This window comes from Lepisma saccharinum, chromosome 3 (genome assembly GCF_977018435.1).
Source record: "Lepisma saccharinum chromosome 3, izLepSacc3.1, whole genome shotgun sequence".
In the NCBI taxonomy this organism is placed as follows: domain Eukaryota; kingdom Metazoa; phylum Arthropoda; class Insecta; order Zygentoma; family Lepismatidae; genus Lepisma; species Lepisma saccharinum.
The window spans coordinates 88,337,446-88,364,607 of record NC_139231.1 but is presented as its reverse complement, the minus strand read 5'-3'; the positions used below and the strand labels follow the sequence as shown (position 1 = coordinate 88,364,607).

Below are 27,162 nucleotides of genomic sequence, written 5' to 3'. Positions count from 1 at the left end.
CACTGAAATTCACCTCGGCAGCAATATCCCGCACTGTTACTTGCCGGTTCTCAAGAATCATTTGCTCAACACGTGCGATATTCACTGGTGTGACTGCAGTCGGGCGAATGTGTCCATGCGCTTCATTTGTCACCAGCTCCCGTCCTTCGCGAAACTGCTCACACCATTCGTACACTCTTGTCCGCGACATCGTTTGTTCACCATACTGTGCTTGCAATCCTCTGAAAATCTCAGCTGGTTTCACTTTCTCCTTCACGAGAAATTTGATTACACACCGCTGCTCCACAGCCACAGAAACACTGCTTGCCACCATGTTTGCTGCAACTGCTGCGCATGTGCGAAATACGTCATGCCGGGCGCTAGTTACTCGTGAAGGAATACATTACGTCACCCGCACGTTTCATCATGATCCGGCTATTCATCGATTTTTTACGTACGAAAATCCCGGTCAACCTTGAACGACCCTTGTATATTGTTGTACATTTTATTTTATTACATATTTGAATAATAAAATTATATAGTTATCTTTACAGTTCTTTATAAATGCTTATTATAAAAGTTTATCTTTTTTACAAGTAAAGATCTGCAATGTTATTGAACTCTGGTTCTCACATTTGACATATGGACAGGAATCGTTTCAAAGTTGCATTTAACTGTGACAAACCAATAACAACGACTGGAGCTTCGATGTGCCAACCACACAACTTCCCATAACTATAGTGCAGGAGGCCTTAGAAAGAGCGTTTCGCGGGCTAACAGCAGACATCGCTCGCACACTGTTGCTGATACTCTCGTGTCATCTGCTCCTCAGCCGAACAGACAGGCCGAAGTAGCAAGAGGCAGAGGTCACTCACCCTTCCAGAAGGGTGCAGCGAGCTAGCTGTGGCAACCGAGCTCGCTCATTCGCGGACCTGATTGGTTCTCGCAGACACACACCCATATTGTTGTCTGCTGTAAGCCCGCGAAGCGATCTTTCTAAGGCCTCCTGCACTATAGTTGGATGATCACCCACCTCTGCTGAGGCATGTGGGAGTGAGGCCGGCAGGCTGTTGCACCATAGGTTATTTATTATTATGACAGAAGACCCTTTTCCAATGACACGACAATCCTGTCCCCACATTTTGAAAAATATCCCATAAAAAGGCAATTTACTGAAAAAAAAAACCTGTAAATTTTGCATAATTTTAGAAATTGTACATACAGTGCCAGGCCCACTATTTGCCACTAGTCCCGTCATATAGTATAAACAACCTACTAAAGTTTCACCCACCTCCCTTCAATAATAAAGAGCCAACAATTAAAAAAAAAAAACTGATTGTGTTGTGATTGAGCGTGATGTTATGTATAATCATGAGGAAGAACGGAAGTGTCCAATAATTTGTTGTTTAAAACAATAGAGTTAATTTAGATTCCTCAGGTGCCATGTTGTACATATGTTGTAAGGTTCTTAAACCTCTATGTGTTTTACGTACAGAATGCATTTTATTTCGTCTATCCATGTTTAATTTGTATGTAAGCATTCTGATCACTCAGAATGTTTCAGATCGCAATTACAATAATTACAGATAATTTCACACTTGCAAAAAGGTGAGCATATTCACAGTTTTGTACTGCGAATTAGAATCAATGACCTTATCTTACAATCCCAATCAATATTCGAATTGAAAAAATTGAAGGGGAAAAAGGAGAGGCGTCAAAGCTTCCTGTTTTCACCTGAAACGTGGTACTTCGTAGCCAACAGCATAGGCAAAAAATTTTCTCAAACAAATGTGCTAATTTATTTCCATTTCTTGGGCTCAAAGAAAAAAAACACAAAAGAAACGGTTCAATTAACATGCATTATTAAATATAAACATACAAAACATACTACAGGGTGGCTCAATAAGTCACTTAACACCCTCAGTACAAGGCCACTGCGGCATGGAATTTGAAATTGGCGATTACCAATCGTTATCTGGCCAAGGGGGAACCACATTGACGCCACCCACACGGTCGGCGGCCATCTTGATGTCCGCCATCTTGAATTCAACTTCAGAATTTTAAATGGGAAGGGGGTCGTGCTACATATCAAAATGGGCTAGACTTTCACGAGAAATGCAATGGTGAAGGTTTTTTCGACGTATCTTTAACCAGTAAAAAGTTATGACTGAATTCTTGTACCAATTTGCTCCTTTTCGAGGTGTTAGAAAAATGCCTTAAAATTTGTTTAGCGCATCGGTAATGCATCGAGATCAAAGTGACGTCTATGGAGAGACGTTCGCATGCCATTGCACATTATTTTAATCGGATACATCCATGAAGAGCTGTGCATTATGAATGGTTGTCGCGAACAATTTACAGTGTGACGCTTCCATTGAATTAAAAGTCCTTCACAGTGACAAGGCTAATGTTTATGTTCATAAGGAAGTTCATAAACAGAATATGTGACCCTTGTCATCTGATAACTAACTTTGTACAAAAACTGGTTCATAAAGTTCCCATAAGTGTTCTGGTGTTCTTCCCTATTGAAAAAACTCTGTAAAAAGTACCTTCTTCCATAAGCAAGGATGAAAAAAACTGTTTATTTAACAAATCCAAGTAGCCCTAAGCATTTAAGGTTCCGTTGATGGAAAATTGACTGTGTTCCACACAGCACGCCACACCATTAACTTACCAACACTAACCATTCAGCTTTGATCTGTCGAAAATGGGTTATCAGATAAAAATCATCGAATATTCTGTTTATGAACTTCCTTATGAACATAAACATTAGCCTTGTCACTGTGAAGGACTTTTAATTCAATGGAAGCGTCACACTGTAAATTGTTCGCGATAACCATTCATAATGCACAGCTCTTCATGGATGTATCCGATTAAAATAATGTGCAATGGCATGCGAACGTCTCTCCATAGACGTCACTTTGATCTCGATGCATTACCGATGCGCTAAACAAATTTTAAGGCATTTTTCTAACACCTCGAAAAGGAGCAAATTGGTACAAGAATTCAGTCATAACTTTTTACTGGTTAAAGATACGTCGAAAAAACCTTCACCATTGCATTTCTCGTGAAATTCTAGCTCATTTTGATATGTCGTACGACCCCCTTCACATTTAAAATGCTGAAGTTGAATTCAAGATGGCGGACATCAAGATGGCCGCCGACCGTGTGGGTGGCGTCAATGTGGTTCCCCCTTGGCCTGATAACGATTGGTCATCACCATTTCCATGTTGCGCGCTACAGTGGCCTTGTACTGGGGGTGTTAAGTGACTTATTGAGCCACCCTGTAGTTTCAAATAAAAAAAAAAATCGTATCACAGAGAGCCATTGCTTTTCTACAGAACCAACTACTCCATACCCCTCCTCCTCCTCCTCTATGAGTAGCAGGAGTAGTTGGTACCACAGTGGATTTGTAGTAAAATTAGATGTCATAAGTTCGAGCAAAAAAAAAAAAAATTGTGCACCTGAAAACCAGAGAACAGGTGTTTATCACTAAAATTCAGAGAATTCTCATGTAACAATTCAAACATGAAACTCTAAATCAATAACTGCAGTACATGATGTTCCCAAAAGCAGTTATTCTTAACATTACCTCCTAGGATCTTTTAGCATTGGTGAATATTCCCAGCCACAACAATTTGAGGATTAAGAAATACATACAGAGGTACCAAAATTTATATTCCTGTATTTTTACATTTTCCTGCATTATACATTTAATCCTCATGTTCTCAATACAGAGTGAATCAAAACTACCTTAACACCCGCTATAAAATTTAAAGGGCTACTGGATACAATTGGTCATGGCAGAAACATGTTAGGCCCAGGGGGAACCATAGTTGTGTGTGTCAAGCAGAGGTCAGGCATATTGATTTCAACTCAAGAAATTTAAATTAGAAGGGGGTGATGTGGTATATCAAATTGACTGATTGATTTGGTGTTTTAAGTCCACTTTATACACAGTAAGGCTAATCGGGACTGAACCTACAGTATAAAGTGGGATCCGAACCACTATGTGCCTCCACTGGGAATCGAACCCGGGACCCCTTGATTACAAGGCGACAACGCTACCACTGAGCCATCGAGGAGGCCCTATGTGGTATATCAAATTAGGTTAAAATTTCATGAGAAATGGAATGGTGAAGATTTTTTTCATGTATCATAAACTAGTAAAAAGCTAGATGCATATCTTATAATTATATTTCTCCTTTTCGAGGTGTCAGAAGAAAGCACTAAAATGCCTTTAACGTATCATGATCATGCTGACATCTAGGGAGGGAAGTTCACGTGTCATTTTGCACATCTTTTTAATCAGTGACATTCATAAAGAGTTAAATATTGTGAATGGTGTCTCGAACAAATTACAGACAGTGTGATGCTTCCCTTGAAATGAAAATTACTTCACAGTTACAAGGTTTAAATTTTATCTTTATGGTGAAGTTAATAAGCTGAATTTGCGATATTTGTCACCTGAAAACCCACATTGGAGAGAGATCCCAGCCAAATGGTAAGTCCTCGTGAGCTAATGGTGCTGTTTGGTGTGAGGAACGCAATTGGTTAGTCCATTTTTCATCGACGGAACCTTAAATGTTGAGGGCTACTTGGATTTTAATGAACACGTTTTTTCATACTTGCTTACGGAATTGGGAATACGGTACTTTTTCCAGAGTTTTCTCAAGAGAACGGAGCGCCACCACACTATGGGAACATTGAGAAATAGTTTCTTTACACTAAATTTTCCAGTACATGGATAGGCAGCTGGGGCAACAACAGCCTGTATGTTCCCCGCATCTAATACCTTTGGGAACATTTGAAAGCAATTGTACATGCACAAAAAAATATGTGATATTGGCCATCTGAGAAAATGCATAGTTGCTGCTTGCGATGTTGTCACATCTGCTATGTTGCAAAATGTTCTGCATGAGTGGGAGAAACGTCTCTGTATTTGCATAAAGGAAAGATGACACAACATATTTAGCAGACTGTTATAAGTGGAAGATATGTGTATAACTTTTTACTGGTTAAGACAGGTTGGAAAAAACCTCCACCATTGCATTTCTCGTGAAATTTTAACCTGACTTGATATATCACATCACATCCTTTCCATGATTTTTTTCAGTTGAATTCAATATGGCAGACCTTTGCTTGACACCCACAACTACGGTTCCCCCTGGGTCTAACATGTTTCTATCATGACCAATTGTACCCAGCATAACTCCATTACATTTTATAGGGGTGTTAAGGGACCTTTGACTCACCCTGAGAGCAAAGTGTTATAAAATTTTCCCAGATGTTACATTTTCCAGAATTTCATCATCTTGGTCTCCTGGAAAACGTAAGATTGAGGTTTCAATGCATAGTCTAGCCACACGGAAAAGACCCACGACTCCTGTGCATCATCCTTCTGCATAAAGGGGAGGGGCAGAGTGGAGCATGCTTCCTTTTGGCCAAAGTTGAATGGATGCGAAGGATTTTGGCCAAAGGTTCTTTTGTTTGTGGTCACTCTATAGATATAAGAAATATCCTTTTTTTCTATTTTTATTACAAATGCTAAATGGAACATGTTGAAAATGGGTTAGAAAAGTGAAATTCCTAACTTATGCATTTCGAACAACAGTGTATAAATAAGATTCTGCTATGTTTAGTGACTAAATTAAAGCAGTGACCTTAAGTTTAGAACTTAATTTGTCAAATCTGCAGGTACTGTGCTGGAATGAAACATACCGTTTCAGAAATTCACTGTAGTCACTGCATTCATCTTCCACCAGCTGCAGCTGCTGGTCCGTCATTTCATGGAGCGCATTTGTACATTCCTCGCACAAAGGATGGTCAATTTCAGAGTCCTTTGAAATAATATCAAACATCTCAGCTGTTACCTGGAGAAAGCAGAGGAAAATTTGACAAAATAATTTATCGATTGTTACTTGAAACTTATTATTATTACTTCTTTGATGATAATCAGCTTTCCCTGAATTTTTACAGGGTTCCTACTCATTTTATAAAATTTATATTACCTGATTATCCATGTTGCTCAGATATTTTTAAATAACTCTCCAGGCCTGTCTATAATGACTTAACACACTAAGAAATACCTAACTGTTGTGTCTTTAACTTTGCAGAATTTTGTTCATCAAACCAAATTCATTTCAACATTGTCAAAAAATAAATTTTTAAACAAAATGTTCTCACACGAGAAACCAGTTTGGAGACAAAAGTGGAATGTATTTTCACTTTCCAATCCTTGGAAACAAAAAATCCAATTACCTTCCATGAATGTTTCCTCAAGTTCTTGAAAATTTTTGCAAAATTCAACACTTCTATAATCTTTCCATTCTCCTGCTAATGATGCCTCTACACATCGCAGTACCTCGCACAAAATGTTACTAACTCAAAGAGATTCCAAATAACAGCTAATCTTTATTTCATGATGATTTATTAAGTGATACCTAAATACCTGGATGCAAAAGACTTGAAGTGGAATTTCTCACTCTGTCAAAAGCTGAACAAACTTACACTTACCCTCAATGGGCGGCTCAGGAATTCTTCTTTGCTGCTAACATGCTCAAAGCAGTTTACCCTATTCACAGAGTTTGTCCATCTGATGGGATGAACATATTGAGCCAACCTATTAGATGCGCCTTCCAAAACCACTTCAGTTGCAGGATTTATTGGCAATGAAATAAATAAATTAAATAATATAAGAGGAACACCTTGACGATTTATATTAATTGAAGCTTAATTGTGCCAACATCGTAATATTAAAAAAAAATGTGACCACCTATGCATGTTTAGTATTGTGTTTTAGTCTTTTATTGAAAAGATTCTGTGTTTGGACAACAATGTCTAAAGTATGGGTGCCCACAAAATAATTTATATGTAAGCCCTGTGACTATACCGCGTTTGGTAGAACCTGTCCCGCTTCCCGCGCTAGGGAGCGCTCAACAGTTTCGGTGTCAATGAGAAACGAGGAAAAAATCGTCTGCTGGGCAGCGAGGAGCGAATGAAAGCCAGAAGAGAGGCGTTTACGTAGACGCTGTTGCGACGTTGCGTATTTTAATTGGCTGCCTGGCTTTGACTTTCCCCAGCACGGAAACTGTTGAGCGCTCCCTAGCGCGGGAAGCGGGACAGGTTCTACCAAACGCGGTATACATGAGTGATTGGTCATAGATCATGCATGACATGACACTTACACTAAGTTAATACCTTAAAATAAAAGTAGAGGTTTTAAAGTGCTTAGCAGGTCCAGATGTGGCCTGAGGGCCATGGATTATGTGACCCTGGTCAAAAGTTTCAAGAGTGTGGAAAATGTAAGTTTACATAGTTACATATAGTTAGGTTATGGTAAGGAAAATAATTTTTCTAGTGATACGTGACACGAAATTTTAACATGTGAAGCTTAGTATTTGTATTCTCTGCCACTTTTGGCTAATTGTGATGATAAGGATGGGTGATGATGAGATGAAATTGATGACGGAACACTCACAAAGAACACAAATGCACAGGCCATGATTCAAACCTGGGAACCTTGGAGGTGAGACTGCTTAACATAATCAGCTACCAAGCCAATTAACTGAAGTTTAGGGGAAAATATTTTGAAGCACATATTCACGATCTAAAATATTTGTATCTTCTCTGGAAATAGATAAATCTGAGACAGCAGTTCTGCACAGTACATAGACAGCAGTTCTGCACAGTACATCTGAAAAGCTCCATAAATCATAGGGGATGAGGATATGGTCAATTCATTAACTTTTACACAACTTTTTCTGCAAATATTGCACTGGTTTTTATGCCTCATAAAGTATATTCAGCATTAAACTGTACTATGTGTAATAATACCTTGGAAAAATGAAATGTGTCTTTCTTTTAATAGCTCACTTTCTAAATGTGAAACACTTTGTTCTTAACAATGGGACAGTTCAGAAAAACCTTTCACTTCCTAACCATATGCTATTACAGAGTTGAACCCAAAATACAAGACAGTTTACCTTGCACACAAGGAACAGAATTTTTTTTAAGAAAAAATAATGCATTTAAGTTTTGAGGCTATTTTAAGAAATCGAGTATTCATCTCTAAGATCATTTTTTTTATTCTTACAATATTTGCAAAAGAATATGGCAAAATATGGAGAAAATAGTGTTTCGAATCCATCTTACTGGTAAAATAAAATGATTTAAGACACACTTTCTAAACGAAAAGAAATGATATGAAAATTTAAAAAAACCTATCATTCTACTTTTTCATAAATATCTGTAGATCTATCGAACTTAAGTTAAGCTAAACAGGTAAAAGAGCATCACCATTTTAAAGTACACACTTTTTCCATTACATACCTAACATAAACACAGAACATCAGAACCAAAAGTTACATCAAATTATTTTATTACTTCTTTTTATCATTGTAAAACATATTCCTACAAAAAGTATCTTCTTCTCTTTAGAAGTGACACATGTGACAATGTTTAACATGAACTTAAATTGGTAAGACACAGGTCAGCATATGTGTGATATTACAGGGTGGCTACAGACAAGCAGAAATGAAATTCCCAGACTTTTCCAGGACAAAACTTTATATTTTTTCCTGACAATTATAAACTAAATCCATGTTCTTGCAAATGGACATATTCAGGTATGGATTTCAATATTATCTTAAGATAAATAGACTTCATTTCTATATGATTTGAATTCAAACTGCAAAATAGTGAATTTGGAAAATTATATCAATTCACAAGTTAAGGAAGGGTTATTACAGGGATTTTTTTTTCATATGCAGCCAGTTTTCAATAAAATATTTAATTATTTTTTAAGTTGAGACTATATGAGATTAGAGTGAAGCGCCATTGATGAAATAAGAAATTTTGTAATTTATCAATCTCCTTAGCCGTTCTCGTTATTATATGTTGATATTTCCACTGAGGTTTGGAGCCCTCTGCTTGTAAGAACCATGAGTGCAGACTCATTTCTTGATGCATTAACACTTGTATCATACTTCTCTTTTCTCTGCAAAGCAAACAACTTCAGCCTTGCACAAATGCGAGAGATTTAGACAGGGCAATTCATGGCTTATTCGATGCACACATGGCAACACACAGTGTTTGCTAGGCACTAAAACCCATAAAATCCCTTAAACCTGATTCTAGGGACTAAATGTTCTGAAAGTGATATAACAGGGTGGTCACTCTAGGGCCCTGATAAAATTCAAGTATAATTCCCGGTTTTCAAGGTGACGTTTCCAAAAATTCAAGGGTACAAGATGTTTTCTCTATTTGAACCTTAGGTATTACCGCCATATTTAATTTAAGGTGTGGAGTTTACATTTGTCATTTCACATACTCAAGACTAGAAATGCATCTACAAATACAAGCACAAATGTTACGCGATATAGTAATTTACGGAAAATTGTTAATTGTATAACAATTTCAAATTTACCTAGTCAACTTCAAGATATCTTGCAATAATCTTCCGTCTGTCAGATAGATTTTTCTCTTCAAAGGATACTAACAAAGCAAACGGATTGAGAGGATTCTGTTTTATTTTCCACGCAGCTTTCTATTTCTTCTCCTTCCTCGATAAAAATAAAATCTAAACTGTGATAAACTTGCCTCAGGGTATTAATAAATATGTACAAATTGAATGGGATTTGGATTAATAAAAGCTGCATTTTTTCATGTCTACGGATAAAAATTCAAGCAGAATCCACGCATAATTCCCGGAAATCAAGGAATTCCCGGTGAGTAGCCACCCTGTACAATGGAATTGTGCAAAACAAAGTGCCATATTTCCTTACATTATCAATGGAACTTCTTCAGTACAAACATTCACAGTATATCCAAATATTGTGAAAATGACAACATGCAGTTATACCATTATTTCTGGTGAAAAGGATATATACGTATTCAAAATTTAAGGCAAGAAATCTATATAGGGGAATCTATTGCATTGTACAAGTGCCTGAATTAGCTAATCAAATATTAAAACAAGAACACGCTGTTGATAACAGCTTCTGAAAGTTTATATACAAGAGGCATCGAAAAAGTAAGTTCCGATGGTGTCTGTTCGTGGTGCTAGTGGTCAGAGCAAGACATGCATATACAGGCAGGAAGAGGTGGCATGTGACTAATCTGGTGCAGTCGCAGCGCAGTCGTTTTAGGTCAGTGCTAGGAGAAAGATAGCAGCTCTCATACAGTCTCCAGTGGACTGTGAGGTACGTACGGTAATCAGATTTTTGCATGCTCAGAATCGAACGCCAGAGCCACTAACAATTGTGTGAGGTGTACAGACCAGACGTCACAAGTGACAGTGTGGTCATATGATGGTAAAGAGATTCATGGAAGGCCGAGACTCCATGCGGGCTCTTTTGCAATCACTTCAAGTGAGAGATCTTGGACCACTCCCTATACACCTCCGACCTTGCACGTACAGACTTTCATCTCTTTATTCAGCTGAAGAGGTTGCTGGCAGGACAATGTTGTGATAGTTACGCTGCGGTATGGTTCCAGTCTTTGGTGTCAGACATATATGCCATGGGCACACAACATTTTGTGTCAAGCTGCGACAAATGCCAGAACAAAGGTGGTGAACAAAGTTAGGTGTCACTGTAACTAATGCAATAAATGTCAATTACTACTGATATTCTTGTTTTATTTATGGCTAATCAGTAGGGACCTTGATTTTTCAGTATCTGTCCAAAATTTGCATTTTAATTTGAGCACATTTTCTGGCAAATATACATAAAATTACCTTCATAGTGTTTTGAAAATAGTGTTTTAAATTGTAGGTCACTTGGCTGACACCTGTTCATGACAGTTTGATATGTTGGAAACTATATTTGAAGAAGTTATTTTCCATTATTTCTCGCTTGATGGCTCTTGTGTGGCGGTAGATGAGAACTCAATCTCCTGTCACAACCTCACCACTTTGCTCTGTGATGCAAATCGTTCCCATAAAAGTTGAAACAAATCATTGAAAACATGTGGTTTCATGTAGCTATCAGAATAAATCCTTGTATAACTTGCATTGTCCTCCTCCATGGCCGTGTGGTCTAAGGCGATGTGCTTTGGACTCAGATTTATCTGGGTTTTGGGCCTGTGTATAGGACCAGTGGCAACCCACTATTATGTGGAAATTGGGGAGCCACAGGTGAGAAGCATAACCTGGTCTGGGAAATCTCCTATAACAGGTGAGGGTTCGACGTGCTGACTAGTGATGGGTCGTTCGTGAACGAGTCGTTCAAAAGTAACAACTCTCTCTTGTGAGCGGTGAACGACTTGTTCACCAGAATTGAACGACGCGTTCAAAGAGTCGTATGTGTGCCACGACTCCTCCGCCTGCCAAGCAACTATTATTCCCTCTCCTTTCCACAAATTTTGCAAGGAAGGCGCATGCGCAAGTGAATACTCGCCTGGCGGCCGGAATTTTTGAAAGAAAGCAAGTCGATTCTGCAGGCAGCAAATGGGGACTGGAGAGGAGAGGAGAGGGAGGGGGGTCCTCTCTGTTTCTTTTCCCTACTCCTAGTTGAGTGAAGCTGGCTGAAACGTGCCGTGTACGATGAGAGGGGAAGGAGTCGACTCTTTGAACGAAGGAAAGAGTCGACTCCCGAGTTCGCGACTCGCGAGTGTTGTTTGCAGAGAGAGAGCGCGCAACCCCAGGCTACAGCGCTGTACCCAGGCCATGACGGACAACGAAGAACAGCCAACAAATTTGTCCTGTAGTTTCAAATTCGGGCAAACCATTGCGTTTCTTTGCCGGAAGTCAAGCCCCTGGAAGCCTATACCCAGTTATGATGTCCAGACAAAATTAGCGCTAAAATTACAAGAAATTAAATGTTAGTAAAAAATATTAGGGGAGTCTTGTGAAAATTTTGGGAAGGTGTTAGGCAGAGACCTCTTGATTACAATATTCCGATTAGCCTATTTTGAGTTGTTATTGTTTAAGTCCACTTTATGTGCAGATAGGATAGTCGGGACTGGACCTACAGTTTAAACTGAGATCCGAACCTCCACTTTGTATTGAACACGGTACCCCTTGATTACCGGCGACGTTATCACTACGCCATCGGGGAGACCCGATTAGCCTATTGGAGCATAAAAGTGGACTTATAACAATTTTTGCCACGCAAACCATTTTAATACATGACAGCATTAACCACTATGCTATTAGGGTGAATCAGAAAAAAAATTGTTGAAGTGACACTCAATTCCGGGATTCCTCTTAGCGCACTGTTCTAACCACTCCTCCACAGAGGCGACTGAAATTGTGGGAAGTGAATCAGTTTCACAAGTAGCAGGACATTACAAAATCGCAATGAAAACAGGGCCAACCCTTCCAAAGTTGATGAGATGATGAGAGACACTCTGTGTAAAATCTACTGTCCGAGAATCTCGTCTCATTGGAGTAACAATACCGATTTATGCTTTAGAAATCGATAAGCAAACAAACATTTTTCAAAATGCTATAATTTCTTATAAATTAGCATGCAGTAATTATGTTTTATAATTTATTAATTCAATTTTAATATTTTAACTGCTTAACACGCTTTGTTGTATTTTATGCACCTTTTATACCTAATTACTTAGTATTGACAGCGAGGATGAATGAATTTTACGTACAGATAGGCTAATCGGGACTGGATCTACAGTTTAAAGTGGGATCCACCAGGTATTGTTACAAGGCAACGAAGGAGGATTAGAGTAATTGACAGGAGGTTAAATACAGATTACCACTCATCTCTGGGCAGCGGTTCGAACCCGGAACTTTCGGTGTCAATAGGCTTACTTTGAGGAGGGCGACACCCCTTATCTGTCACTCCCAAGATTATTTCAAGCTGGCCAACATAGAAACCAAGAAACAAAGAATATGTACCATGGAGTTTGTTTTATTTATGTTATTCAGCCATCCCATTCCTTGTTAAATCCTGGTAAGGAAATCGCTTCCTGTCTCGGATTCGATCCTCGGTGGAGGCACCTTGCCCAATGATTTAAACCCCAGTTTAAAATGTAGCTTCAATCCCGATTAGACTATCTGAGCATAAAGTGAACTTTAAACATTGTCTGACAAAATCGTTTTCATAGGACGTGAAATATTTCATTAACATTAACGTGGAAATATTTTACTAATGAAAACAGCATTAAAGAATAAATATAGAAGTTTAATCATAAATTCCACCGTACATGATACTGCAAAAAAGCTTTTATTGAATGACTGCAGAATTAGGAACTACGTAAGATGGACATGGGTCATGTTCACGAGTGATAAACAGCTGTTGGCCATCTGCGGTGAGCCTATGTGTTAAGGTGATTTACTAGTAGAAAGCAACATTAAAAAAAATACATACGTATAATTTGACCCGCTTTATAGAAATTCGATCATACATTATGATATTGGCAGTAACTTATATTGAATGACTGTAGAACAACAAACGGCTATCTGGGATGGACATGGACAATGTTCAAGAGCGATATAAATTTCTTAGACACAGCTGTTAGCCATCCACGGAGAGCGAGTGGGGCTGGCGAGACTGCCGCCGCCGCACCTTGTGTAAGAGAACTCGCGCCTCGTGAACGAATGATGAGTGAGGAGAAGAGTCGCTAAGGCTAGCAAGTCGTTAAGGTGCTCCACGACTCTTCGAGCCATCTCGAGAGTCGTGAACGATGAGGGAGGAGAAGAGTTGCTAAGGCGAGCGAGTCGTTAAGGTGCTCCATTACTCTTCATGCCATCTCAAGAGTCGTGAACGAACGGCGGGAGAAGAGTCGTGGCGCTGTGCTGTGACTCGAGCTGCCAGGAGAGTCGTGACAGATTGATGGGGAAAGAGTCGTGGGACTGTGCTGTGACTTTTCGTGCTGTTTCAAGAGTCGGCAAGCATGTGTCGCAGCGCAGATCTGGAGTGCATTTAGTTGACTCGATTTCTCACATTTGTTGCGATATTAAAACCAGTGATCGAATGCAAAAAAGGAAGAATATGTAAATGCACATTATTACTAATAAAAGGTTGATATAATTAATTATATAGCATTTCTGTGCATGCTATCGTACTGCATAATTTGCATTATCCGCAGCATGAAATGCAAACTGAAACAAGATACAAATATAGAAAATCTTACTCATGAGGCAGAGTAATGAAAACAAGTATGTGCAATAAATTTTGTTTGTGTGTGTGTGTTTACTGTTTACACATATATGTATATCCACACACACACACAGACTCGTATTTGTATTTTTCTTATTTTATGCCGCTTTTCTTCAAATTTTAAGTAATCGCGACGATGAGGATGATGCGTGATGATATAGATGAAGGGACACTCGTAAAGAATATCCTTGCCCAGACCGGGACTAGAACCCGGGAACTTCTGTGGCAAGATCAAATGTCGATTACTTCAGAATCATGGCCATCTAGTCGGTTACACGCACACACACATACACAAAAATGCAATACAATTTATTAATCTTGAAGGACAGAGGCTGATACGTTCCGTTGTGTTCGTTTATTTAAATACAATCATCTGCTTCAACACCTCCTACCCCCCTTCCCCCTCTTCAGGCATGTGTTTCGAGAAAAAGAAGCTTGACGACTCTTTTGAACGTCTCATTTGAATGACTCTTCTAAGTGAGCGAGCGCTCATGAGTCGACTCACACAAATGAAATGCTTGAACCCATCACTAGTGCTGACTCCATGTCACCTCCATTACTGGTTGAAGATCTCCACACCTCTAGGTAGGACTGTGGAAGGGAGACTTGCTGTTGGGATATAGGCCAAGGCCCTTTCAGGGCTAACATGCATTATAGTTTTCTCTTGGATAAAATTTTGGAAAACTTGCACAAATATGGCATATTTTCTTTTTTAACCCTAAAAAACACAAGAATGTTGGATCTCACAGTATTTTTAGTTGTTTAACAACATTTTACAAAAAATCGTGAAAATGCAACAATTCACATTTTATGCCAAATTCGCATTATTTTGCTTATTCGACTGGGTGAAAAAAGTGTGCAGATATCACTACACATTCATAAACACTTGTGTGCAACAATTAATATTTTTCAGTGTTATTGCATTTGCGAAAAACCAAGGTTGCTATTAATCGAAATTTACCTTCTAGACACCCCTTGTATAAATCAGTAGAAGAAAGCGAAAATTTAGCAGGACTGGCAGAGATATGTCAGTTACCGAAGAAAGTGATACACTTATAGGATTGAATGATTCACGTAATTAATATATTAAAATATTTACCTATTTCTTCTTATTATTTTATTTCATAACATTGGACATGAACTTCACTCAGTGGCAGATTAACAATCAACTCTCCAGAGTTTAAAGGGACAGGGCAGGGTGAATTGCAAAGCGGGAGTAGCAGAAGAACTGAGATTGGGAGCATTCACTTGTCAAATTTTTATAACGTTTAAGAAAGCAGATTTCCATTTCACTTTGTCATGATCTCATTCAATAGATATATCCCGATTCGTAACAGTTAATGTCACTGTAAACATATGTTAACCTGTGCAAAATCAGTATTATGCCAGGGAATGAAAGAAAACCTTTTTAAATAAGGTAAAATGAGCCAAACGAGTAATAAAATTCCAGAATATTTACAGTGGTGCAACAGACTAAGGATCCATTTATGAATGCGATTTTTGTTGGATGTTGCATCCGACAAATGTCGTCAAAAGTTCAAAAAATGTCATACTGAGGCATTCAAGGAACATCAGATTAATACGTAAGGGCAATGGATGTGATTTTTGTCACATGTCGCAGATGACAAATTTATTTATTTATGTAACAGAAGATTCAAAATATAGCATTAGCCATATTATATTGGGATGTACAAACAGAAAATAACAAGAAAAATAATAACAAACTAATAATTAGGGAACGGAACTTTAGGTAAATAAATGTTTTTTCTGCGATAAGATAGAGACGCTCGTTTTTGTCAAAATTCTGATCATAGCCTTATATGTCAACACAGCAAATTTTATTTTACATAAAAACACATCTTTTCCAGTTTTCCGTATGTAAATACATATTTTGCGAATTTTCATTTTAAATACATAAAATCGCTCATTGACTTCAGCTGCCTCGAAATCCTCGAAGGAAAAATATTGATTCTCAGCACCTCTTTCATATCGAGAGTGTTAGGTTTGTTTTGTCTTTGAACACGCTCGCTGGCAAACTTCTGGCACCTCGCCTACGATCCTATTGGGGGGGGGGGGGAATATTACCCCCGCTGGATCTAACGCACAAGTGCTAATGTCTAAATGTACAGAAATTTTTGGGAAAAACCAAGGTGTTCAAAATTTGTGCCAAATTGCACATGTTTTGGAAGGTGAAGTAGAGGAAGAGGAAGCTTTGGAAAACTTCAGCTTTAGTGGCATCTCGTGCTTCAAATATGCAAGAATTGTTTCTTGTGACGTGGAGCGATCTTTCTCACAATATAAGATGCTTTTTAGAGATAATCGTCACAGATTTACAATGGAGAATTTGGAAAAACTATGGTGATTCACTGCAACTCTTCCAAAAAATAGCTCACTAAGAGGTAAGCATTTTTGTTACCAAATGTTTTTATTTTTGTCACATATTTTCCTGTTTTTATCACATATTTTCAACATTTATGAGACATAAAAAATAAATATTTCTGAGTTTTTTAGCACATAAAGTTCCGTTCCCTACTAATAATACATGTGATAAAGAGGCTTACATATTTTTAATCAACAGCCTTCTAAAACGTGCCTGATATTCAAAAATGTATATTTGGTTTGTTAAATTGTTGAATAGGTTGGACAGTCTGTGGAACAGAAAACAAATGTCTAACTGCTATGTCCGGTAAAAATCGCTTGCATAGAAAGTTTGTTCAATGAAATGTGGTACCATACCAGACAAACTCTGATGTACAAGGTTCTGTTTATGCATGTGATTTTTGTCAGATGTCGCAGTCTGAAGACATCCAACAAAAAATAATTCCATAAGAGTGCCATGCATGCGATTTTTGTCGCATTTTGTAGTGGGACATTTTGTCGAAGTTCGACAATAGTCAGACATCACTAGTAGATGATCGATTTTCTATTTGATTTTTTTATGGAAGGCAATGGATGATAGGGTGGTTGGAATGGAATTCCATTCTCTAGTTACACTTACTGAGTACAATCTACTGTAAGTTGTATGGGAACGGCTAATAAGTACATAGTTCCACTGGGTTAGATGTTCATGCTTACTCAAATTCATATTACCCTTCTTGAGCCTTCTCTTTGTTACTGTTAGCAGCTGACATTTAGAAAAAAATATTTGTATTGGGCCTACTGAGTATGTATAAATTCTTCAAGAGATTGTAAATAAACTTTTGTAAGTTTAGTTAAACAATTACTCCGCTGAATGTAACTATAGGCCATAAAGTTCCTTATTTACATCAATGCCTACAATATTCTTTAAGTGGTATAAAGACCAGGACTCTGTTTCCTCAATTTAACTTTCCTTTAACATGACCTGCCCTTTCTATGTGGAAGTCCAAACAAATCCAAGATCATTTACTGCCTTCTCTACAATTAGTGAATTGTTATTCAAATTTACAAAAATAATTATTTCCTTTTTAAAAGTATCAATGAATGTAGACCATAGGAATTGTAGCTTTCCTGGTGACGTAATTCAAACAAGTGTTCTCGGGTTACCTACCAGGTTAAGTTGATATTGGCTTCCATACATTGCTCTCATCATCAGGGAATATCCTGATGGTGAATTGATGAGAGCAAAGTATGCGCTCGAAACATTGGAAGCCAACATCGACTTAACCTGGCTGGTAACCTGAGAACACCTGTTTGAATGTTAGGCCATCTTTGCATGTAATCCTGTTATGAAAGGAGTGTGTGCACGGCAGTGTAAATGCGAAAAAGTAATAGGAATGAACAGTGAATATATTAGTAATTTTCATAAATTACAAAGTGATTGCATTAACCTTTGTTAAACTTACTTGTAGTTGAAATTTTCCTAAATGAATATCATCATAATCAGGATAGAAATTTACAGGAAAGCGCAACGAAACAACAAAACATGTTTGTAAAAGTAAAAGCATGTAGTCAATATTGAGCTAGGAGAAGACTTTTATTTCAATGGGGATAAAGGATTGACTAGAGGTACTTACATGTCTGTTTTGCTAAAACAGATTCTAAATGAATGCTTCCACATTCTACATCAAGTCTACAGCACCTTCGGCATCTCCGACAGATAAAGTACACACTTGGCATTGCATCAGTCATTTTTATATTATTAGGTCATATATCAGTTGAAATTGTTACTTTCCTGAAACTGCAAAAGAAATCAGATATTAAAAATCTTCAACTTAATGTGCCCAAGCAAAATGTACAGATGTATAAAAGTTGTGAATATTTTAAATAAACATGTAGATGGGAACAAGAAAGTATTGTATGGATTAGTGAGAGAAAGGAGAAGAGAAAGAGGAGACAGTTGTAAGCTAAGGGATGAAAGGGGATACGTTGTAGAAGAGGATGAAGAAATAAGGAAAATGTGGAGAAATCATTTCGAGAAATTGCTGAACGTGAAAAAAGGAAATGAACATGAAGAAGTGAAGGCATGGACAGAACGAAGATTTGGAAGGCTCTAAAAGAGAAAGGAGTCGATAAAGAGATAAGAGAGAGTGTGTCGAGTGCAGAGCACATATAAGGTCAACCAGAGCTATGTGAAGAAACTAGTGGGAAGAACGGAGTGTTTCAGTATAAGCAATGGACTAAAACAGGGAACTGCTCTTTTCCCACTGCTGTTCATAATTGCAATGGATGCAATTAACAAAAAGGTGGTGAAGAAGATAGGAGAGGAAGAGATGAAATCCCTGTTGTCTACTGATGACAGAGTACAGAGACAGCTTAATAGTTGGAATGAGGAAATTAGGACAAATGGGTGGTAGACTATCAAAGCGTTGAAATATTAATATGGAACATACAACCTATGAAATGCAAGAAGGTAATATATAACACATACAATGTGCCAATAATTACGTATGGAGCAGACTTGGACAGAGAGAGACAAAAGAAAGATGCAGGCAGTGGAGATGAAATTTTTAAGGAGTATATTGGGGAAGACTAGAAGGGAATAAGGAATGAGAAGATCTGACATACAGTGGGGGTGGTGAAGCTTCAGGACAGGATAGATCAGACACAGATGATATGATTAGGACACGTGAAGAGGATGGATGAAGAAAGACTACCAGTATGAGCTTACAATGCACAAGGAGTGGAATAAGGTCAAGGCGGAGACCAAGATGTCGGTGGAAAGAGCAGATAGTGGAGAATGTTAGGAGAAGAGGAAAAGATTGGAACACTGTGGAAGGAGAGGAGTGGTGGAAGACAAGAAAATGGAAAGGCTTGACTTCTATGCCGGACCAGCTAGAAGGATGATGATGAAATAAATATGTACTTAGATATTGAAATTTGATGTAATGCTGAAATTGAATTCTTCAAACTTAAGTCATAAGTAGACCTCAGATTTTTAGGTTTTTGACATATTTTTTCCTTTGCAGGTAAATAAGAAGTAACACGGTATGTCAGCATTTCATTAAAAAACACAACTGACGAAGTTTTATAGTGCCTAAAATAACCTATTTTGCTTGTTAGAACCTATTTTAGGTTTTTATATATTTTTTTAGGTTTTAAAGGATTTTTATATCTCACAGAGGTATTTACTAGGTTTGGTGGCGAAATAATTCAATGACTGGAGTGTTTGAAACATGTTTTCTGTTGATATCCCTCCCTCCAATTATACAATGTTTATCAAAGCTTTAAACAAAACAAAATTTCTGATGCTACTGTTACCTGCACACAGTGGAGGCAATTAAAGCAGGCTGTTTCCCCCTACTTTTCATCCCTGCACTATAGACTCCTAATGCTAAGCCTTGCCTACTAAGATAGAGTAAACTTTCCATGTAGCTTTCTTTTTCTTCCTAAAAAAAAGCTAAACTGAGATAAACTTGCCTCAGGGCATTCATTAACATGTATAAATTTAATGGAATTTGGATTAATAAAAGTTGCAATTTTTCACGTCGACGGAGGAAAAAAATGGGAATAAAGAAAACATTTGCTTGTACTTTTTTCATGTATTAATGAAATACATGAATAATTTCCAGAGCCCTCATAATTCCAGGAGCCAATAATTTACGTATAATCCCAGAATTCAAGGAATTCCAAGTGAGTAGCCACCCTGATATTGTGCAGCAAATCATACATACGTACTGGTAATTCATTTTGCATATGAACAAGTAACTATTGCTAACAGCACTAGTGTAATATTATAATAATTTGTAGATAATTTTGAAAATGATACAAAGGAATGAAAATGTGTTTAGAAAATTAATATTTGGTTATTACAGTTCTTGTGAAATTTAATTTTTAACGATTGTATCTAATCAGTATTTTTCGGGAATTTTGTACAAATTTAAGTTTATTTGCAACCTACTTCAGGATTTTTCGAGCCTAATTTAAGATTTTTAGAGCCTATTTTAGGAACCTAAAAGCACACTTTTTAGAACCTAAAAATCCGAGGTCTAGTCATAATGTACAAAGTGCCTGTCATTTGTATTGTACATAAAAAGTACATTATGCGCTTTGCCTTGGAAAGTGGTTGCATTTTAGTCACTTTCCAAAACCAGAAAATACAAATTTTACTATTTGTTGAAATCAGTGTGGCATTTTAAAAATATCCAGGGGGAGGGGTGCCAAACTCCAGTGCTTTCCTGTAATGTGCATACAGAATGCAAATAGAGTGGAATATTGTTTCTCACTTCATTACCTTTATGTCTTACAAAAACAAGTTATACTGTTGCAACTCACTGTGCCAATGTGTATCTACTTTTTTGGGTTTTGTGAGTATTTTGGTCACGATTATCTCGACAACCTGTCGTCCAGATATTTTCAAATTTTAACTGAACACCGAGAAAGGATGTTTCTAGAAAACCACTGATTAATATTTTCATTTTCTGCATCAATGTGCCGAAAATTAATTAATTCATTTTACTCTTTTTTCACTTTTCTTGACACGGCAACCCTGCAGAGCCCAGTCGGCTCTTAATGGACTCTCGTTCACGTCTAATGGGCTGGGAGGAGAGGGGAGGGAGGCCCGAGGAGAACTCACCAGATGTTTTCGAGCTGCAGAAACCGGCTTTGGGTATAAATATCCAGGGAGGAAAGCTCTGTGAAGATTTAACAGGGTACTTTTGAAATTATAGGGCTAAATTGAAATGGACAGATGAAAGTGTTCAGGAATGTGAATAGAATCAACACATATATACATATATATTCACTTCGTCTAGAGTATGAAATTTCTCAAAGTACCGGGGTGACGAAAATATGCTGTAAAGCATTGCTGTTCTCAAGGAGGGGTTGAGGGCGACATATTCCCCAGTATCTCAGATCTCAAGACAAAAAATAAAATTACATAATGTAAATTTCAAAAATATTTCGGAAATGGAATAAAATATTGATATTCTGTGATGACAAAAAAGTAAAATATCTGTCTTATCACTGGCATACGTTTAGGGGGAGCCGAAGAGCTACAGCCCCTCCCGAAATTTTGAGAAAACAAAATAAAGCATAGGTTCTAACAATTGTCAAGATCAGCCTCCGCCACCCCAACAGCCAATAGCACGTCCCCCCAGATCACGCCATAATTCCCATAAAGTATTTTATTACGGCACTGTCCTATTACTGAGTCATTTTTAGGCTTTACTGAACAATTTACTTCATCTGCCTCTTCTCCAAATTATTTCTTTTCTTTATCTTGGAACAAATTATAGTGAATTAATTACTAATCAAATATGTTTCTCTCTGCCTCATCGCACACATTGCAGCACGATGTCCTTTATACATTTACGTATTTTAGAAAAATATGTTGAATTTTATGATGTTGAAAGGAAAACTATCCCTCCCCAAGAATTTGGCATGGTCTGCGTCATTATCCCCATGATGCACCTAATGAGCCTGGAGAAGCGGGAGGGGGGGAGACCCGAGGATAACACACCAGATGCTCTCAACCTCCATACAACCGGTTTCGGGTATATGTAACAGGGGAAAAGCCCCCCCCCCCCCTCAAGATCAATTTTAGTATCTTTCCTTTTAAATTGTAGACTGAAAGTTTCGGAGCAAATGTTTCATGAATAGAAACAGAATTATCACACAAAACCTATAATCGTTTAATGTGGAATATGAAATTTCTATGCTGCAAATAGTGCTTCGGGCAAGGAGGGGGTGGGAGCAGAGGTGGAATTTTCCCCACAATCTCAGATGTCAAGAATACAGATGAATTGCACCAAATCAGTTTCGACAACAACCAAGATATTGTTATGTTCCATAGTGGAGGGTCCTCCCCGATGGCACATTGTTAGCCTCGTCGCCTTGTAATAAAGGCATCCCTTGTTCGATAACCGGTGGAGGCACATAGTAGTTTGGATCCCACTTTAAGCTGTAGGTCCAGTTCCGATTAGCCTTACTATTCATAAAATGGACTTTAAACACCAATTCAATCAATGTTCCATGGTGGCAAGAGAGTAAAACATCTGAGTCACATAGAATACGAGGGTCACTATTTATATTTTGAGTCTTGGCAACACTGATTGAAGTTAGGCGCGATTTGACGTTTGCACGGAATCGTCTGGCATTATTGACCATAACGTACTTCAAATGTTTTGTCAATAGCTTCATTTGTGTTGTTTATGTTGCCTTGGAGATTGCGCGACAACAATAAAATGGAATTAACTCGTGAACATTTTCGTGCGATGATTTTTTACGATTTTCGACGTGGATTATCAAGACAAGAGTGCATCGATCAACTTACTTCCACATTTGGCGATGAAGCCCCATCCTTTGCCACTGTGAAATGCTGGTATAACGAATTTAATCGTGGCCGCCATTCGCTCACCGATGAGATTCGCGAAGGTCGTCCAAAATCAGTTGTTGTTGAAGAAAACATTGATGCTGTGCAAAACCTAATACTGCAAGATCGTCATGTGACATACTGTGAGATTGAGGCAACCATAGGCATTAGTTCCACCAGCATATATAAAATATTACATGATCATTTAGCTGAGAGAAAGGTATGTTCTCGATGGATCCCACACAATTTGACAAAAACTCAAAAAGATGCTTGCGTCAATTGGTGCAAACAAATGCTCAATAAATACAATTGTGGTGCTTCAAAAGACATATATAAGATTGTGACAGGTGACGAATCATGGATATATGCATATGAGCCGGAACGTAAACAGCAGTCGACTGTATGGGTGTTTCAAGATGAACCCAATCCAACAAAAGTTGTTCGCGCTCAAAGCACATCGAAACAAATGGTCGCCTGTTTTTTCGGGAAAACTGGTCATGTGGCAACTGTGCCTTTAGAGGAACGTAGAACGGTCAACTCTGAATGGTACACAACAATTTGTTTGCCGGAGGTCTTCGGTCAAATACCGAAAACAAACAAACGCCGTCGGATCATTCTTCATCAAGACAATGCCAGCTGTCACACATCTCGTCTAACAACCGACTTTATGAAGAGTCAAAAAATCGAATTGATGGGTCATCTGCCGTACAGTCCTGATTTGGCACCCAATGACTACTTCTTGTTCCCGAATGTCAAGAATAAATTGCGTGGACAACGATTTTCGTCGGCGGAAGATGCCGTTGATGCGTTCAAAAACCATATTATGGAGGTGTCTCAAGAAGATTGGAAAAACATCTTTGACAAATGGTTCGAACGAATGCAAAAGTGTATTGACCATAAAGGAGAATACTTCCAAAAACAATAAAGCAGTTTTCAATGCCAAATTACAGTTTTTTCATTGATAGGCTCAAAATATAAATAGTGACCCTCGTATAACATCTAGCTTGGATTAACAGTGTTACCTTCTCAGAACATTAAAAAAAATGGAATATGCATGGTTTCATTACACATTCTAACTCTAGGCCAAAAACTGAGGAAGTTGTTAGCGTTGATTTGCAGCATTGTTATATACTGTATGAGGTGTCTAAATATTTTTTCCAAATTAAAAAATTACTCGCCAAAGAGGAACACTGAACAATTTGTTTAAAAGCATGCCCCAAATAGCCTATTCCATTTTCTGAAAAAGTCACCCCTCGGGAAAATATCTGGCTACTGCCTTGCCTTCCAAAGGTAAAAACGTCCAAATGTGAAGATAGGAAGCTGTAACATCCCCACCCCTTTCTACATTTTCTTCAATTCAAACACTTCCTGGTGGCATATTTTCTGTATCGTTTCCACTTTTCCTGTTTAGTCGCTGGATGGTCTACCTGACAATAACGCTCGACTGTAACACAGCACACTAGAAATATTTATATATATTTATATTTATTTGTGTGTGTTTATGAGAATTTCTGTGCCTGGTTGATGGTGCTTCATTCTCAAGATATCTTGTTCCCAACGTCATAGGCGTAACTTGGCAGGGGAGGGGGCAAATACCCCCAAAACCCCATAAGCTTACATGGGAAATGCTCAAACCTTCGCTGGAGTAGGAGATTGCCAAGGATACTTTTGTTAACATCCTAAAACATGAGGAGCTAAGTAATAAATAGTAATATTTATGATTTCACAAATGCATCAGTTATTTAGCAAATAATCCTGGACACTATTTTTATGGGATTAAAAACTTTTCGACTGTCCCCCCCCCCCCAAAGTTAAGTCTGACATTACGCCCATGTCACCCGTCAAGGTTTACGAATGGTGACGAATTCCTCCGAAGCCCAGACTGCAACGTCCTGCGACAAACCAGCTAAAATCTTCCAAACCTTTGGAAAGCACTCAGCACGTGAAACATGATATTTCGGTGGTGATTCTCGGAATTTAGCCCCAGCTGCACACTCTTTCCAGTTTATTTTTCCACCATGTTGGTAGAAGTGAAAATGCCAGAAGTAAACAATGATAGCTGCAGAAAACAGATCGAGGTTGAGAAAAAGGATTTCTAATGTTTTATAGTGTTTGCGAGAGCCAAAGTGGTCTAGTTTGTCTACCCCTGTCGCGAAGTGGTGAACGCAGCATGCTTTGATGCCAGAATCCCAGGTTCGAACATGGATGTTTGTGATTGTTTGTCCTCAATGAACAAGTCGAGATTTGACATTAATGGAGATGAGGTTTGTGTGGGAAGAGCTGCCGCTTAGGGGCTTCACTTTAATAAAAAGAAAAAAATCTGTAGGATCTGACTGCCACGCGAAAGACCCAGGTTTGATTCCCGGGTAGGTGATCTCTAAGGTCGAAGTTCTTCAGACCCTGTCCCGGCATAAAGCGGCTCTGGGGCTGTCCCAGCCTTAAATCAATGGGTACCTGGGGAGGGGGGGGGTAAAGGCTGCAGGAGTATGGTGCTGATCACAACCTCCAAGATGGTCCAGTTTGAGAATGTGTGGGGCCCTATCCCCATCCTTTAAATGTGCCTTCATGGCACAGAGTTTCGCACAGGGAATTTTATCTTTTTATAGTGCTTGCAATGGAATTGAAATATTAAAATATTATATTGGCATAAATACTTCTAATTTGTGTATGAAATGTTTCATTGCATTAGTGATAAGAGCTTTCGAAATGAATGATTTAATAGTTAACTGGTCTTAATGTAGCCATTATGTAAAATTCATACATCCAGAACCCAAAATTTGGACACTTGGGCTAACCTTCATGCGAAGTGGTTAGCATAGCGTGCTTAAACACCGGGTGTCCTGGGTTTGAATCCCAGCCAGGGCATAGATGTTTTTTGTGACTTGCCATTCAAGAATTTCATCTAATCCCCATTCTTCATTATTGTTGTAATTATCCAAGTAGCGACTAATAATAACCAAATTAATCAGTCAATCAATGGACACTCGGTTCTAGGATCAGACCCAGGTACCCCCGATTCTGGTTACCCCTAACTTTATATTGTTTGCCATCTCTAGTATATATTATATACGTGTGTGTAATCATGTATTATTTATATGCGGACCTTCCCGATGCCATAGTGGTTACGTCGTCGCCTTGTAATCAAGGAGTCCCGAGGTCGATACCCGGTGCAGGCACATTGTGGTTCAGACTACACTTTAAACTGTAGGTCCGTCGGCCCCCGTGGCAAAGTGGTTATCACATTGTGCTACGATGCCAGGGGTCCCGGGTTCGAATCCTGGCCTGGGCATGGATGTTTGAGTGTCCATTCATCAATTTCATCGTATCATCACTCATCCTCATCTTTGCAAATTAGCCAAAATTGTCACAAAAAGCGAAGTAAAATAACACATTTCAATCAATCAATTAAACTGTAGTTCCAGTCCTGGTTAGCCTTTCTGTGCATAAAACAAATTTAAAAACAAACTCAACATTCATTTATACATATAAAGTATGGTCCGTTATCTACATTCATAATGGAAGAATCGGCAATAGGGTTAATAATAAGAATGCCATAACCAGCCCCGTTACAGAAATGCAACTGCTTTAAAAACATAATTGGCTTTCAGACTCATACTCTCGCACCACATTCCAACTTCATATTTTTCTTGGTTCGGAACACAATTTCATACCACCATTTCCAGTCCATAATTTAAAAGCTACCCAGATAAAACCCAAAAGACATGTTGCTATCTCTTCATCTTCTAAGCCTGTTGTGTGTTGGGTCAAAACCACCCGCCGTGTTTCAAACCCTTCTTTCTACAAGGTCATTAGGCGACCGTAAGTACCTGCAGTGAGCCCGCCGGCCGGCAACAGGGTTGCCCTGTCAAGAAAAGTGAAAAGTACAAAATTTAACAAGTAAAATGAATTAATTAATTATGGGGACATTGATTCAGAAAATGAAAATATCGATCAGCGGTTGCTCAAACCTTCGCCGGAGATCACCTTAAGGAATATTTTGCAGTAACATAGTTCTACAAGAAAGGTACAGTGTGTATTTATAATCTCTCGGTAACAAGCACATGCATACACGGGGAGCGAGCACACTTGACAATGAGATTTATATCCAGAACACATGTGAGTACCTTCACCAGGTGACATACCTAGCTTTTGATCTACCTTTTGGACCCTTGAGAATTATATCCAATTATTTTTAATTGATAGATTTTCATAACATAAAATTTGTTTCAGGGCATCGAAATCGCAAATAACAAGACATATTTGATCCCAAAGTACTGGCCACACAAGTAAAAAAAAAAAGCTCCTCTCTCTTAATTACTTTTGTCATCT

The 27,162-nt window shown here is 38.3% G+C and overlaps 1 protein-coding gene across 2 annotated transcripts in view; it reads right to left on the bottom strand.

The window, feature by feature from the left end:
• LOC145985897 (beclin-1-like protein) overlaps positions 1–27,162 on the bottom strand; it is a 56,732-nt gene that overhangs the window by 17,084 nt on the left and 12,486 nt on the right. For both annotated transcript variants that reach the window (XR_014441463.1, XM_083120033.1), the window contains exons 2-4: positions 18,098–18,261; positions 6,496–6,626; positions 5,701–5,852 (exon numbers count right to left, since the gene is read on the bottom strand). Coding sequence is in view for 1 of the 2 variants with exons in the window: in XM_083120033.1 (XP_082976159.1) it covers positions 5,701–5,852; positions 6,496–6,626; positions 18,098–18,212 (398 nt within the window). In the remaining variant the exon portion in view is untranslated. The remainder of the gene's footprint in view (positions 1–5,700; positions 5,853–6,495; positions 6,627–18,097; positions 18,262–27,162) is intronic.